General features: G+C 49.8%; 1 protein-coding gene across 1 annotated transcript; it reads left to right on the top strand.

The window, feature by feature from the left end:
• The first annotated feature begins 3,194 nt into the window (after positions 1-3,194).
• XKR8 (XK related 8) lies at positions 3,195-14,634 on the top strand. Its single transcript, XM_014605003.3, has 3 exons — positions 3,195-3,546; positions 9,962-10,155; positions 13,037-14,634. Exons 1-3 carry the CDS (start codon positions 3,245-3,247, stop codon positions 13,762-13,764), a joined length of 1,224 nt encoding a protein of 407 aa, XP_014460489.3. The 5' UTR covers positions 3,195-3,244; the 3' UTR covers positions 13,765-14,634.
• Positions 14,635-16,534: the final 1,900 nt, after the last annotated feature.

Consider the following 16,534-nt stretch of genomic DNA (forward strand, 5'->3'; position numbering starts at 1 on the left):
ACCACCAGAGCAGAAGTGCTAGACTTCAGAAAGGCTGACTTCAATGTGCTTAGGAGATTAGTTACTGGGGTATTAAAGCTCAAGAGCATTGACAAAATGGGGGTCCAGGAAAGGTGATTGTTCCTCAAGGAAGCGATCCTTTGGGTGCAGAAGGAGGCAATCCCACTGCATAGAAAAGGGGGCGAAGGGGCCAAGAAACCCTCCTGGCTAAACAGGGAAATCCAGGAAAGCCTAAGGGCAAAAGAAGGGGCATACAGACTGTGGAAGCAGGGAGTAGCTACCAAGGAGGAGTATACCTCCTTGGCTTGCACTTGCAGGGAATCAGGATGGCCAAAGTAGCATTCAAATTCAAGCTGGCAAGAAAAATGAAGGACAACAAAAAGCCCTTCTTCAGGTATACAGGGAGCAAAAGGAAGGTGCAGGGCAGCATAGGACCCCTACAGGATAGACAAGGGCAGTTGGTAACAGATAGGAGGCACAAGGCAGAGCTCTTCAGTGAGTTTTTTACCTCTGTATTCTTGAACTCAGATCTAGACTAATCTCCCAAACGAATAACTGACAGAAGCAGGAGAAACACCAGCCCACCAACTGTCAGCACTGACCTAGGAAAGAGGCACTTGGAAGGACTAGATGTGGTTAAATCAGCGGGACCGGATGAGCTCCATCCAAGGGTGCTGAAAAAATTAGCCAGTGTCATAGCAGAGCCACTGGCATGCCTGTTTGAGCACTTGTGGCACTCAGGTGAAGTCCCACAGGACTGGAAAAGGGCCAATGCAGTCCCTATTTTCAAGAAGGGGAGGAAAAAGGATCCAGGTAACTATAGCCCAGTTAGTCTCACCTCTATCCTTGGGAAAATACTTGAAAAAATTATCAAGGATCACATTTGTAGGAGGCCAGCGGGTAATATAATGCTGAAGGGCAATCAGCCACGGGTTCGTAGCAGGTCAATCCTTCCTGACTAACCTTGTTTCTTTCTATGACCAGGTCACTAAAAGCTTAGATGCAGGAGTTGAGGTAGATGTCATTTACTTGGACTTTAAGAAGGCCTTTGACACGGTATCCCACCCTATTCTCATAAATTGAATGCTGTGCCATAGACAACTACACAGTCATGTGGGTGGCGTATTGGCTTAAGGGTCGTCCCTAGAGAGTGCTGGTGGACAGGGCGGTATCAACCTCAAAAGATGTGGTCAGTGGGGTCCCCCAAGGCCCGCCCTTGGGCCTCGGGCTGGTGCTGTTCAACATCTTCATCAGCGACCTGGATGACGGTGTGGAAAGCACTCTGTCCAAATTCACAGATGACACCAAACTATGGGGCAAAACAAACACACTGATGGGGAGAAACCAAATCCAGGCAGACCTGGACAGGTTAGAGAAGTGGGAAGAGAACAGAAGTGGGATGAAGTTCAACAAGGACAAGTGCAAAGTGCTGCACCTAGGAAGGGGGAATCACCAGCACACCTATAGGCTGGGGGATGACCTTCTCAGCAGCACAGTAGCAGAAAAAGATCTTGGAGTCATTGTTGACTCTAAGATGAACATGAGTCATTAATGTGATGAAGTAATTAGCAGAGCTAACTGCACTTTGTCGTGCATTAGTAGGTGCATCACAAACAGGTCCACAGAGGCGATGCTCCCCCTCTACGCAGCACTAGTTGGGCCGCAGCTGGAGTACTGCGTCCAATTCTGGGTGCCGCAAGTCAAAAAGGATGTGGACAACCTTGAGAGGGTCCAGACAAGGGCCACTCGTATGGCTAGAGGCCTGCAGGAAAGGCCTTATGAGTAAGGCTGAGGGACCTGGACCTTTTCAGCTTCCACAAGAGAAGGCTGAGGGGGGAACTTGTGGCAGTATACAAATTCACATGGGGGGGGGGCAGCAGGGACTAGGAGATGCTCTGTTTAACAGGGCACCCCTTGGAATAACCAGTAACAACGGCCACAAACTGATGGAGAGTAGACTTATGTTGAACATCAGAAAGAACGTCTTTGCAGTTAGGGTTACCAGAATCTGGAACGGACTTCCAGGGGAGGTGGTGCTCTCCCCTACCTTGGGGGTCTTCAAAAGGAGACTGGATAAGCACCTGGCTGGGGTCACTTGACCTCAGCACTTTTTCCTGCCATGGCAGGGGGTCGGACTCGATGATCCTTTGAGGTCCCTTCTGACCCTAACATCTATGAATCTATGAAGGGAGAGGATACACTGCATACACAGATGCTCCCCTCACACTCCCCTGTAAAACAATGACAAGGCTGAATCACCAAATTGAGTTCAGATGGTCTGCACACACCTAGACCTACACCCACACCCACAACTGGCAGTGGGGAGCAGGTGGTAGCTTGCCACAAGGCTCACCCTGAGGTTTCCCCTTCCCTCCAGGAACAAATCCCAGAAGTGTTTTTGGCCCCTTGGTAACCCCCTATGCTGTCACTTGTTACGTGCAGCAGGGAGTATCTGGAGTCCCAGAATGAGGAGTCTGGGAGGTGGGATACTTACCAGCGGTAGCACCACGCAGACTGGGGGAGGCGGGGGTGCTTCTCTCAGGGGGTGCACGGCCAATCTCCAGGGGCGCACGTGTACCCCCCATGCATACACCCCCTATGTGTCGCCAGTGGCTCTAATGAAAGCGCTGCCGCCTTCCACCCCCAGAGCACGTGTAAAAGTGCCCCGATAGTTTAAAACCAACTGCCCGGTAGTGGCAGCAACATTTCTATCCAGGCAGCAATGACAGAATCCGTTGTCCTTCATGGCTCATTATCATCCATCAGATCCCTCCTAAAACTGTTAACAATCCTCTCTCCTTTTACCAGCTGTTACACTGTTAAACAGAAGAGCGCAACTCTACCCTGGCCGTGCTTTCCGTGTCACTGCTGTCCCGTCGCCGCTCCCGCTCCGGGCCCCGCGGGGAGGGGCGTGCCGGTGGCGGTGGCGGTGGCGGAGCCGGGCGGCTGCCGGCGCGCGGGGTCCGCAAGGCCCAGCTTTCGCTTTGCGGATGTGAAAGCAAAAGAGACCCGCGCGGTGGGAAGGGCGGCAGGACGCGGGGAAGGGAAGCGACCTCGTGTGCCCGACCCTGCCCTGCCCGGCACGGGGGAGGCTGGCAAGGAAGCAGCGGTGTCTCCCGCTGCTCCGCCGCCGCGCGTCCGCTGCAGGCGGGACGGGGCGTTGCCGGGCCCCGGTGACACGCGGGGCGGGGGGCGGGGCGGCGGCATCCGGCGTGGACTCCGGCCCGGGACGTTTGTGGCGGGCATGGCCAGGCCGGATCCCCGGCCCGCGCGGCTGCGGCGCCGGGACCTGCTGCTCATGGTGCTGGGCACCGCCGCCTTCCTGGCGGACCTGGGCACGGACCTGTGGATGGCCTGCAGCTACGTGCGGGCCGGGCACCGCCTCTGGGGCGTGCTGGTGCTGGCGCTGCTGGCGCTGTCTTCGCTGGCCACGCAGCTCTTCAGCTGGGCCTGGCACCACACCGACCCGCCCGTGCTGCGGGAGCGCCTGGCCCCGGGCGCCTGCCTGGCGCTGCTGCACCTCCTGCAGCTCGGCTACCTGTCCAGGTGAGGCCGCCCGGCCGCTTCTCCCCGCCTTTCCACCCCTGGCGCTGCTGCTTCCCCTCGCCCGGCCGAGCCGGCTGGCAGAGCGCTGCCTGGGACACTTTAGACTGAGCAGTTTCCCAACCAGGGGTACCTACGTGAGACCCAGGCAGGGCGACCCCAATGCTTGCTCTTTCTCACCCTCTGTTCCTCTCTCTCGCCCCTTCCTCTTCTCAAAGCCACGGCAAAAAATGTGAAATCCCCCAGTAATACTTTGGTGTTCAAAGCTAGGAGGTTCAGCTCCTGGAAAATTGAGCGTTGGGGTACTTATTAAAATGTTCAGAAGCTAGGGGGTACTTGCTAGATAAAACATCGAGAAACTTTGCTTTAGAGCAGCGGTTCCCAACCTCTGAGGGATTGCGCACCACCAATTGCAAACGGCACAACCTGACCGCACATTGTTGTCACCTCGAGGAATTCTGGTACAGGTCTTAGTGCGTACACCGGCAGGTCATCTAAGCGCCACTGGTGGCACCCCCGTGCCGCAGATTGGGCGCCGCTGTTTGAGAGCACCTCATTGGGTCCGACGGTGACCGCACGTGGGTGCGCCTGGGCTGGGAGACTCGCAGTTCTTCATGTGCAGAAAGTAGCACGTGTCTGCTTTTGTGCAGGCTGGGCCTCCGCTAAAACCGTGTGCTGGGAAAGCAGTGTTGTTAGAGTGGCCATCATAGAGGACAGTCCGGTTTTCTGCTGCTCTGTCCTCTATCGATACGAAACCCAATGCCTTTATCACCTCTATTTTTCTCTTTAAGAAGAGAAAGTTCTTATATCCTCTATTTTTCTCTTGAAGAGAAAAAAAGAGGACATAACGGCATCTGGTTTCGTATCAGTAGAAGATAGAGGACAGAGTAGCAGAAAACCGGACTGTCCTCTATGATGGCCACCCTAGGTGTTGCTGGTTATGGGAGTGGGGGGTGGAGGTAGATTTTTTCAGTTTTCCCATGCTAACAAAAGCTGTAGTTTAACTGCAGTTGTAAAGGCCTAAAAGTCCTTTGCTAGGATAGACTGGGGTGTGCAGGGAGCCAATATATGGGATGCTTGCAGGTCCTGTTTGTTTCCAGTAAGACGGTTGCTAGAATAAAAACTTTTACTGGCTTGGATTTACTGGCAAACCTTTTCTAGTATAGAGTAGGCCTGAGAATCAGGCCTGTTTATTACACACAGGCCTATTTGTCACCTTAAAGGGCATGAGTCTAGGCCTACCAAGTAACCTATTGGCCTCCCTCAGATGGGGAAGCTACAGAAAAGGTGATAATTAATTACTGGGGACAAATAATTTAAAAAAAAAAAAACAGGGGCAGGAGTGCTGGTCAAAGGGTAATAACTAGTGTACCGGGGCAGGGGACGGGGGGGACACTGAGCATAGCACACCAGCCAGTGTCCACTGGCCCTCAGATGAGTCCAAGGAGCCAACAGTCACTGCCCAGTAAAACTGTCCCCAGCAATGTGTGCAGAGCAGAGACAGAAAGGCAGCCCCAGAGTCACCAGGTTTGCCCCAGCCAGAGAGCCTCCTTCCGGGTTAGATGTGGCTGGAGCCAGGAGGTCCTGCAACGTAGCAGGTGCATAGTAAGGTAATGCATAAAAAAAGGAAGTGTAGAGCAAAGTGTAACCAAAGGTCCTTGAGGAGATGGTGCACTGGGGATAGGCATGTGCCCAGGCCTGGGAGTTCGGAAGGGACCTCAAGAGGTCATTTAGTTCAACCTCCTGCTCAAAACAGGACCATCCCCAACTATCTCATCCCAGCCAAGGCTTTGTTTAGCCGGGTCTTAAAAACCTCCAAGAATGGAGATTCCACAACCTCTCTGGGTAATGTATCCCAGTGTTTTACTAACCTCGTTACAAGGATCAGTGAGAACTCAGCTGGCCACCATCAACCTACGTAGTTACTTAAATCACCTCTCTGCAGTGTTGGTGGTTCTTCTGCTGGTGGCCACATACATTAGTTCCTGCTATCATAGGTGGTATTGCTAGATGTACCCACATTACTGTGCTGGCCTCTGACTTCTGGAGGCTGCTTCTGTCCAATACTGGCTGCTTTGTTCAGATGGACTGTTTTCATTTTTCTGTCTCGTGAGGGCTCAGGGCCCATGGGTGCAAACAAGTGACTTGAAGATTTCCCTGCCAGTTGATACTTTCAACACTCAGCTGCTTGTGGGAGAGATTTGCACTTCACTGCAGAGACAATGAAAACAACTTAATCTGGTGGTTCTCAACCTTTTTAGACTCAAGTGTTACCAGATTTGCCCATTACTTTGGGGTGTGCTCATTTATTAGGGATACGTTTCTAGGGTCTTGGTAATTCTGCCAATGTGCTGCTTGTGTTACTTGTGTTTCTATGTGGAGCTGTATATCTCTCTTCTGCAAGTCCTCACCCCCAACGGAGCTATCTTGCAGGACTCAGTTTCAATGGGGCTGGGTTCCTCCAGTCACCAAATAAGTCATACACACAAACACACACAAATGAATGTGACACGCTTGACCCGGCCGGGTTGATCAGCATGGACAGGCTGACACCCTCATATGCCAAGAATCAGTTCATCAGAGCAACAATACTCTGCAGTCAGACACAAGCACACAGGTAAACAGAATCCCTCTGAATCCGGCTGGGTGTCCAGCTGACACCCTCATGGGCCAGCATTCAGTTTATAAGGGCACGTCTGAGTCAAACTGGGTCAATCAGCCTGTACAAGCTGATCCCCTTATGTGTTTCAAACTCAGCACGTCCCAATCTTTAGCCTCTTGATGAGCCAGACCCCACAGTATTTTTGGGCTTCACAGGGATCTTTAGCATAGGTAAAAGAAGCGTTGCTGCCGAGCACGGGAGGAAAGAGAAGCAGAGAAGGAAGAATGTACCCAGTTACTACCAGTTTGACTATAAAAGTTATTTATTGCTAAGCATATGAAATATATAATGGCACTAGTAGTAATAGATATGCAAAAGAAAAACAAACACAAGCAATTACAATACTACCCTGGTGTCGCTAAGCATTTGGGGAAACTTAGCTCAAGCTTAACTAATACAGTTCAGGTTCAGAAATTTATGCCTAGAGAGAAAAAAGGGAGAGAGCGCTGGGATCTCACCAGTCCAAGGTACTCGAGTCTTAAAGCTGACAGGTAAAATTCCTAGCACAGTCCTTGAAGGGAGACAATCTGTTCTTCCAGCGTCCCAAGAACAACAGGGGATGGTGTCAGCACACGATTTTTCTTCTTGAAGCACACACACTGCTGCTTTCTACAGATTTTTATACCCTCAGTTTAGCTGCTTGGAAGCATTCTCAACAATGTAAATCATTGTCTTTTCTCTTGACAAGGGGTTATCTGGTTTGGAACATCTCAAGAAACTGATTGATAAGCAGGAAACACATAAGGTTAGGGAGTACCCAGACACTTGGGAGCCAGCTTGAAATTCCTATAGATAGCAGATATACTGATCGGATAGCTCATGGTTTCTTCAGAAACAATAGATAGCTTGCAGCATCAGGGTTTTGGATTTTCACTTGTTGTGAGCAAGCCTCAGCTTAGCATGACTTTTCCAGATCTTACTATAGTCTTTTAACAGACTTAAGGCAATTATTGGAGTGTTTATAACCTTTGGGCAGGAGGACTTCCACCAGTCGTCCTGGGAAAAGTATGACAACAACTGTGATTAGGGCTTCAACGGGCTGGATGCTGTGATGAACCCTTTACCATTGTTCAAATGTTGCCCATACCCCCTCTGACTCGGTCTCTTGCCTCGGTATTCCCTAACCCGGCAACCGAGTTTTAGTCAATCAAGTTTAAATAGGCCTCCCATAGTGGGACCAGGGAATGTACAGCCCTAGATGCCTAGTAAACTTAGAGGTGTGTGTGTGTGTTTGTGGGGGGGAAAGTCCTTTGTAAATCCAGATTAGAACTGGTCTGATAAATGCTGAGCTGGGTGTGTGTGAACATGGGTTGATTAACATTTGGAGCATAGATTCCCCATCATGCAGTGCTCCCCTGCTTCTCTGGTCCCAGAATTCACTGCAGTCTCTGCTTCAGGCTTTCTGTTCTTCATCTCTCCTGTAAATGAATGGTCATCTGGTTCTATCTCGGATGCAAATGAGACCTAGGGCAGTTGTTTCACTCTTGTCACCCTTATCCCGAGGGTCTTAGGTGCGTCTCTCACTGCATCTCAATCAGTTTCGTTTATGTAGAGGAGGGGAGGGAGGGCGGGTGAGTGCTTTGTGAGTCAGACAGGCTGTGTCCTGTGCCAGGGATGCCCAAGAACACAGAGCTGAGACGTAACACAAGGCACCCCTAAGAAAATACTAACTCTTAGTTTTCACTTGTTTTATTTTTACTACAAAAAAATAGAGCAATTCTTATGTTGCAAAGAACTCAGAAAGATAACAACAGGTCATAATGTTGTTAGCACTATGAATTCATGTTTGCTGTTGTTACATTTATCATATTTGCACATCTAACTGTGCTAACATTATGTGGCACTCTGCAACACCCTTGGATTTCAAGATACATCAGGGTGCTGCAGCTAGCTGAATGGTGAAACTGCACTAACTGAACGTTTGGATCACAAAGACAGCAGGACATTGGAACCGAAACCAAAAATTTGATGTTAACCTCCTGGTTTCCCCTGCTGGCAGGTTATCAGTATAACCTAAGTTTGGGGGGCATTAGGGCACTGACAGATGTGGAAAAAAATTTTAAAAAGTGTGCTTTACCAGAAGCAGCAGCGTGTTACTTGGACCCAGCTCTACAGTGTCTGTATAGATTGTGTGCTTCAATGGGGGGTTTTGGCGCTTTTATCTAAAGCTGATTCAATCAGTAATTAGATAAACATGCCAGAAAAGCCCTCTAAAGTGCCTGATCTGTACAGATGTTGAATGAACTGTATCCAGCTATGCTTCTTTTGGGCATCCGCTGGGCTTGGTGCAGGAGCAGGCTGAGTTTAAAGTAAAGCACCATTTTTTTTCCATGTCTGCAAGCAGACAATGTGACTCGACAAGTGAATATTGATGTGTCTGCCTGCCAAGTGTGAGCTGGATAAAGATGTGGCGCTGGATAACGACTCCCAAATGAGAGACACTCAAAAATTATTCATTCAGGAAACTTAATCTGCTGTGAGACCCTTGTTCGCATGAGATATGTTCTCCATTGCTTTAGTGTTGAGAGTTGTGACTGCAGATGTAAATAATTTTAGGCAAAAGTCAACGGAAGTCAGATGAATTTAAGACTAAAAGGAGATATCCTTTGAAATGAGCAGTCGTGTGCTATGAATGAGCATCTCTTCACATCACTATAGTGATTTGTATGACTAGACTAACCAAATGTATGGGAATTGTTAGCACCACTGTCCACCAGATAGCGCTTAGGGATCCTTAAAGCACAATTAACCCTTCAATGGAATGTGAAATACGAACACAGACAACCCAGTGTCCTAAAATCAAAGTCTAACTTTATTAGTGCAAGTATTATCTTAGCAGTTTCTATATTCAGAGAGAAAAAAAACACCTAGTAAAATGATCTCACCCAATCCCAGATGTTCCTTTGTTCAACAGAAAAGATGGCTACTCAGTTCCTAAAGCAAAGGGGGCATCATTGGCTGGGATGGTCCAGACAGGTGTTGAAGGCTGGATTTATGATAACGATGATGACAACAATGACAACACACTTAACTTTCTTGTTGGTCCCTTTGATGCTTTTCTTTAACCTCACTCCTTTGATGGCTCCTTACTTTTGGATTGGTCTCTTTGCAGTCAACATATTTTCCATAATTTATCCTGTCAGCATATTGCTTTGTTCAAAAGACCCATCACGAGCACACCTCTTAATTTGGCCTTTTTCCGGTGTCGTACTTTGGGCATTGTCCATTGGTCTCCTTCATCACCTTTCATTAACAATATCGAATCATTTCATCCCTCTGATTCAGCTGGTAAGTGCCAACTTCAGTTAATTTGAGCTAGTAACAAAACTATTACAATGTTGTGTTAGAAAAACTTCTCACTGTGTAGAAAAGGAAAGAAACATCACACGAGCAAACTCAAGGCCATAAGCTGCTTGTAAGAGGCAAGGCCAGGTGATATTGCAGAAAAGCTCAGATAACAATGAGGCTATACAGAACTTAAGTAATAATTAAAGAAGGCTAAATATAAAAGAAAACTTTAAACAATACTGTAATTCACCACTCTATAAACAGGTGCAACTTTAAAGCATTAAATATGACAAGCTACCCTTACAGAATGGGTTGGGTTTAGCTGCCATCTTGAGAGTAGGCTGATCTTGGAACCCTGCACCCTGTTGTCCGCAGTTCCTTTAGCTGGCTGATGACTGTGTTGAGCTGCTCCAAAATGCTTCCTTGTGTAGAACAACCCATCCCAACAGGACTGTGTTGCCTGTGCAGGTGTGTGCATGCACTGAAGGTCGGTTGGCAAGTGTGCAAGCCAGGTGTTACGGAGGAGGAGAAAGCCTACGTCTTGTTCCTGTCCCATGACATCAGTATGCTGCGCCTCTTCGAGACCTTCCTGGAGACTGCCCCCCAGCTCACATTTGTGCTCTACGTCATTCTACAAACAAACGAGATAGAGCTTTTCCAAGGTGAGTGGTTTTGCTGGCAGGAGCAGGGAGGCCTTTCTTATGAGAGCCCGCTTTATGGGCTGACAGGATGGTGGCATGATCCCTTGAACTCCTGCTTCTAAAGAAAATATGAGTAAAGCCTAATTCTTCACAGCTGCATCATCCAGGTTGGGGATGGGGGAGGGAGGGGTGCAGTGAGCAGGGAAGCTGCCCAGTGCTTCTGCCGAGATGGATGGGGGCCCCTGTCACTTTTGAGCAGTAGAGTGTCATTACCCCCTCCAGCTCTGTAGACATCTGTAGGTTCCTCTGACCTCTGGGTTTTTGGATGCATGACAGAGATGTGGAAATCTTTTCAGTCTTACTTTTTAGCTGAAGAACCAGCCTTGTAAATTAATTGCCTTTTCCTGCTCCATTGAATCGGTCCATAGGGCCCTGTAACCATCTCTCATCCTTCTGGGGATTTGAGAGGGAAATAAATACCTTTAGCCCACCCGCCCTGTGCCTCAGACACTCCTCTGGCTGGTTCTTGTGGGTGAAATGGAAGGGCTACTGTGCTGGGAGGAAGGAGGCTCTGGCTATGGAAAAACACCCTATGCTATCACCAGGGTGTAAGCCAGGCGTGGGCAAAATATGGCCCGCGGGCTGGATCCAGCCTGCCAGGCCATTTCTATCTGGCCCACAGGGTACCTCCAAAAGACAATTATTACCAGCCCAGGGCTGCCACTCTGAAAGCTGGTGGGAGGTGAACTTTCAGAGGTTGCTCACCATTGGACTGGGTGGACTCTGTGCTTCCACCTCCATGGGGCTCCCGGCACTCCATCTGGGAGCCCCATGTGGAGGCGCCGAGTGTAATGGTGCATGACTAGACAGCTGGTGAGTGGGGAGGGGAGCTCCTTGCTGGAGTGGAGGGTGGAGGTAGCAGGGGGAGGTTGGAGTTTATGGGTGGGTATGGGCCCCCCTGCCACAGTGCACAGTCCCCGCTGCTGGTGGCAACCCTCGGGGTGTTCCTGGCCTGCTGAAGGTAGAGGCCCCCAGTGGCGCACAGCTGTGGCTGAATCCCTGCAGCTGCATGTAGTGGCATGGAGCTTGCCTAGCCCAGCCCACTGGTACACGCCTTTGAACCAGACCAAGCTGGCTCTGTGCTAGCACTTGGGGCTCCTGGCATTGCAGGTGGGAGCCATGCACCATTAGGCCAGGCTGGACCAGGCCAGCCACCTCTGTGCCTCCGTGTGGGGCTTTGAGCACTCCGGTGGGGAGCCGCACATGGCAGCACAGCGCTCGCCTGTTGCGTGGCTCCCGGTCTGCGTGGCATTGGGCCAGGCAAGCTCTGTGCTTCCACGTGTGGCTCCCTGCTGGAGTGCTGGAAGCCCTGTGTGGAGGCATGGAGCTGGCCCGGCCCGGCTTGATGGTGCACAGCTCCTGCCTGCAGTGCTGGGAGCCCCGTGTGCTGGCACGGAGCCAGCACAGTTTGGTTTGAGGGCACATGCCAGAGGGTCAGGTTGGGCTGGCTGTGTCACCACGTGCAGCTCCTGTGATTCGGCTGGAGCTGCATGCCACTGGGGGGCTCTGCCTGCTGTGGGCCAGGAGTACCCTGAGGGCCTGCTGCTGCTGTTGCTGCTGGGGGGAGGGGAGGGGAGGTGTGTGGTAGGAGGGAGCCCACACCCACCCACAAACCTCACCTCCAACCCCCACACCTCCCCCATGGACTCCCATACCTATACCCCTCCACAAACCCCACATCGCCACAAACCCTACACCCCATACATAATATACAAGAGTAAAACTTTGTTTTGAGCTATTATGCAGTCACCTCTATATACACTATGCACACGCATGTAAATCAGGACAGACTATTTTTTTAAATAAAATATGTTATAGTAGATGTTTGGTTTTTAGTATATTTGGGGTTTTTTCTAGTTCCAAGGTGGCAGCCCTCCCTCCCAAAAAGAGTACTTCTGGGGGCAAGGGTGTGTGTGTGTGTGTGCATGTGTGCATGTGTGTGTGCACGCGCATGCGACTGACAAAGGTCAGGGGTGAGACTTCCTGTCCAAAGATGTCAATTGGGGGCGGGGCACTTGTCAAGAGGCGGGGCTACCTTGCAGCTGTGGACAACTCACCAAAATTGTTGAGCGGCCTTCCAGCCAAAATAACTGCCCACCCCTGGCATAGGCCCAACTACTCCCAACTAGCTGTACTGGTGATTGTGGGAGGGACTAGCAGTGTGGGAAGGGTCCCGTCAGTAAGGCAGAGCTCTTAACAAGGGTGAGCAATAAGAGAATCATACCAGAGCCTTGTACTGAGCCCAGACACTATTCAGTAGGAAAAGGGGTGCATTGAGCCCGCAGACCTGTGTCTGTGGCAGGGAGTGGTTTGGCAGCTCTCTGCCCATGTGGCCATGTGGGATTGCTAGCTGGAACAGGTGCTCTGGCATAGCTCATAGAATCTGATCGACTCTCAGCACTCCTCTGCACGGTACCATTTCCTGTGTAATTCAGGTCCACACCCTGAGCTGAGCACTTCCTATTTCAGAGGGACCTCAGAAATGTTTAGAAAGTAGGGTCTGCAGCACAGGGCAGGCTGGCTTCCTGTTAGCAACTGGCCTGCAAGGGAATAAGAAATGGCAAATGTGACCAGAGTGATGGCATCCTCCCTACCTAGCAGAGCAGGAAAAGAGAGCTGGACAGGGAGCAGGGGATACTTCTGCGCTGACCCTTTGAGGCATTGTGCTGTGTTTGTCACTGGAGGGGGCTGAGTACGGTGATGCCTGGCCAGGAGAAGAACTCTGTTTAGGATGGGGCCAGTACCAGTCTCTGATCACATTCTCCAGGGGAAGTCCAAAGCCTGAACTAGTGCCTGATTTCCTGCCTGTTCCTCTTCACCCTCTTTCCCACTGTGTTTGTAGGGTTTGGGATTTGCACCGCCTTCCTGTGTGTGGCATGGGCCCTGCTGGATTATCACCAGTCCCTGCGATGCTTCCTGCGGGAGAAATACAAACTGGACCTGCTCTCCTCCTTTGTCTACTTCACGTGGAACTTCTTCCTCACCTGTCCCCGCATCCTCTCGGTTGCCCTCTTCGCCACGCTCTTCCCACACTTCATTGCACTGCACGTCCTGAGTGTTTGGGCTGTGATGGTTCTCTGGGTCTGGCTGCAAAAAACGAACTTCATGGACTCCCCTGGCTTGGAGTGGTTTTACAGGGCAACTGTGGGCATGATACTGTATTTCTGCTGGTTTAATGTGGCTAAAGGGAGGACAATATACCGCAGTATTATCTATCACGTCTTCATTCTGGTGGACTGTGCACTGCTTGTTGCATCCTGGGCTTGGTACAATTCCCCTTTGGATGAGCATTTGTACCCGTGCTATGTGCTTCCTGCTGCCCTAGTCTGTTATTTTCTTGGGCTTCTGCTGAAAGGCATCTACTACAAATACTTTCATCCCACCATGCAGACCCAGCATCACGATGAAGTGGACGCTGCTGGAAGTGTCACCGCTGCCGAGTTCCGAGCTGGCCGAGCACCTGTCATCGTGAACAAACGGATGTACCAACTGGTGCAGAGCCACTTTGCAGCGTCTTCGTTGGCTGGGCAAAGCTTGGCAAATGGAGTGGAGGCAGATGCTCTACTTTGATCCAGCTGTCCCTACTCCACTGGAGATTTCTGCCTTGGGAGTTTACTTTAAACCTGTAGGGGAGACCCTATTCCAGGTCTTGCTCCAGCCAGTTCCTTCTCAGCTTCATGTGCTATTTTTCCAAGGGAACTAGCACAAAGCTGGGAGGGGTGGTGGCTGTTGAGGAATTTGCCACAGCTGGGCCTGCAAAAAGGCCACATCCTGCTCCAAGTTGGTACTCTGCCAGGGACAGATAATTAAAACAGCTATAAAGTATGCTGTGTTGTTGAACTTGAATGGCCCACTGGTGGATATGAGAGAGAGTGAGCAAATTCAATCTTTATTGTTGTTAGACAGTTCTCAAGTTCCCCCTCAGACCCACAGCCGGGAACTCTTCTGGGCCACTTTATATAGGCAGCATGCTAGCTAGCCTCACGGCCTCACTTTGTAGGTTTTCCCCTCCACCTCCCGTTTCCTCACCAGCCTCCCCTTTATCCGAGCAGTGGTAACTGGGTTGACTTTTTCTTCTTGGCAGGACATGGACAGGAACTGATGGATTTCCCATTTGCACTTGGGTTTCCCACTCTGTCATTTTGCCAGGGGAGGGTTGGGGCTCATCTGCTAAATATCTTGGTCTCAGTTGTGAGGGTTATTTGATTTGTGCTTGTACTGTACCGCATTAGATCTAACTAAATGTGTCATGGTAACAGAATGCACAGTGTGGAGAAGTGGATGAATTCAAACCATGTCCCAACTTGTTGACTTGTGCCCATTTACTACACTACCTGGTGGCCTTCAAGTTCATCACAATGGTGATGATATTGCCTTACGATGGTTGAAGCAATATGCCACAACTACATATGCTAAATAAATAAATTAATGTGGAGTGAACCGCAGAGTGTTTCCATTGAAACAAGGGAAGTGGGTGGAGAACTTGATATGACCAGATGAGGATACTCGGAAAGCCCTTTGTTCTTTTCAAAGCAAAGATTAAAGCTCCTTCAAATATTGATTTGTTGTTACCTGCCAAGTCCTCTGCTACTGCGGTGCATTAGCAAGCTGCTCAGTGGAAATTAGGAAATGCTGTAGGTTTATCCTGTTATGGAAGCCATGCCCTGACTGTAGTCAGTCCTTGAAGAGGAGGAGCAGGGGGGTTCCTGCTCTGCTGCAGTTTCCAAATTGAGAGGCTATTTGAAGAGACACACACCTGAGACCACTTCTCTGAAGCTCTGACTTTTGCTTGGACTAACTCCTACCGCTTTAGGTAGCCTCCTGGATGTCTGTGTCTCAGTGTAATGGGCAGGAAGGGAGTTGAAGTTCTGCCCTGACCTAGCACTTGTACTGCCAGTTTCAGAGGCTGAAAATTAGCCATTTGTAAAGGGCCTGTCATCACTGGGGTTTTGACTTTTGCTTGACAGCTGCATGATCCCTGGGGTATCAGTCCAACCTCTAACTTAATAGTGAGGCACTAAGCATTTAGCTGGCATACAGGTCCTGAGCTGTTTGGGGGTTTTTTTTGAATGCATTTTATTCAGGAGTTAAAACATATGTAGTAACTTTTCCACAGGTAAGTGAAAGTAAAATTGTGGTGGTTGTGGATCACACCTCTTTAGAGGGGAAGTTCTGCCTCAGGAGTCCCTCAGCAGAAGCCTTATTCAATTCTCTATCCTCAAAGATCTTGTTGAAACCATCCGTACCACGGCTTCACAAGGGGCAGACCTCTGGCTTCAAGACCTTGGCTCTTGGTCCCTGGCTTCCCAACCGATCTGTAGCACCTCTTACCTCAGGAGCTTCTTTGCTTAGCTCCCGGGAAGGGGGAGGGGGATCAGAGTGCTGCATCTCAAATAGTACAGCGGACCACTCAGCTCCAAATGGTCTTTACTGTGCTGCTGCAACCAGGTCCAAATGAAAAATCAAGGCCAGTCCTTTATTACCAGAGATATGTACCCCATTTCTATACCCTAGCAGCCCCCATTACTGAGCTGTACAAAAAGGGAAAGCCAGACAAGGTGATCTGGACTACAGAATGCCAGAGCGCTTCTTGCTTCCTAAAGGAAGCCTTAAGTAAAGACCCCATCTTAGCTCATCTGAACTTTGATAAACCCTTTGTGGTTTATAGCGATGCCTCAGAAATGTAGGCAGATGTCACAGAGAAAGAAGAGAGAGACCCTTGCTTCCCAGGGGAAAAAAACGCATCAATGAAAAGGAATGCATGACCATTGCATGGACTCTCAAGACATTACAACCCTATCTGTCTGGGAGACTGTTCATGATGTACACAGCTCATTCACTACTGGCCTGGTTAAATCACCTGAAAGGTACCAGTGCCAAACTGCTAAGATGGTGGCTACAGGCTTGTTGCTGCACAACAAATGTGCCAGAGCCCTAAGGGCTTGTAGTAGAGATGATATCTTTTATTATTAGATATCATCCCTACAAGCCCTGATTGCTTTTTCCTCTAGACCAATACAGCTACAACCTGGATACCAGAGCCCTAAGGTGTGTACACACCTCTGGCAGAAAGGAATTCAGTCTGCTTAGAGATAAGGTTGGGTGCGAGTGTTCTCACAATCTTTGCTAGGAAAAGTGCAGTCTATTCTGCCTTTAATAGGGTCTTCCAAGCCTCTCTCATACTTGTATCACATGGCTTCCTTCTGCACTGTGAAAAGCACCAAATGTGTAAGAACAAGCCAGGGTGAATATTCCACCAACATGAGCCTGCAGTACAGAGAAGTCTTTGAAGACCTGTTAAAGACCCATTTTATCACTTAAAGTGACATTCAAAGGGCAG

This window comes from Alligator mississippiensis, chromosome 6 (assembly GCF_030867095.1).
Source record: "Alligator mississippiensis isolate rAllMis1 chromosome 6, rAllMis1, whole genome shotgun sequence".
NCBI lineage: Eukaryota > Metazoa > Chordata > Crocodylia > Alligatoridae > Alligator > Alligator mississippiensis.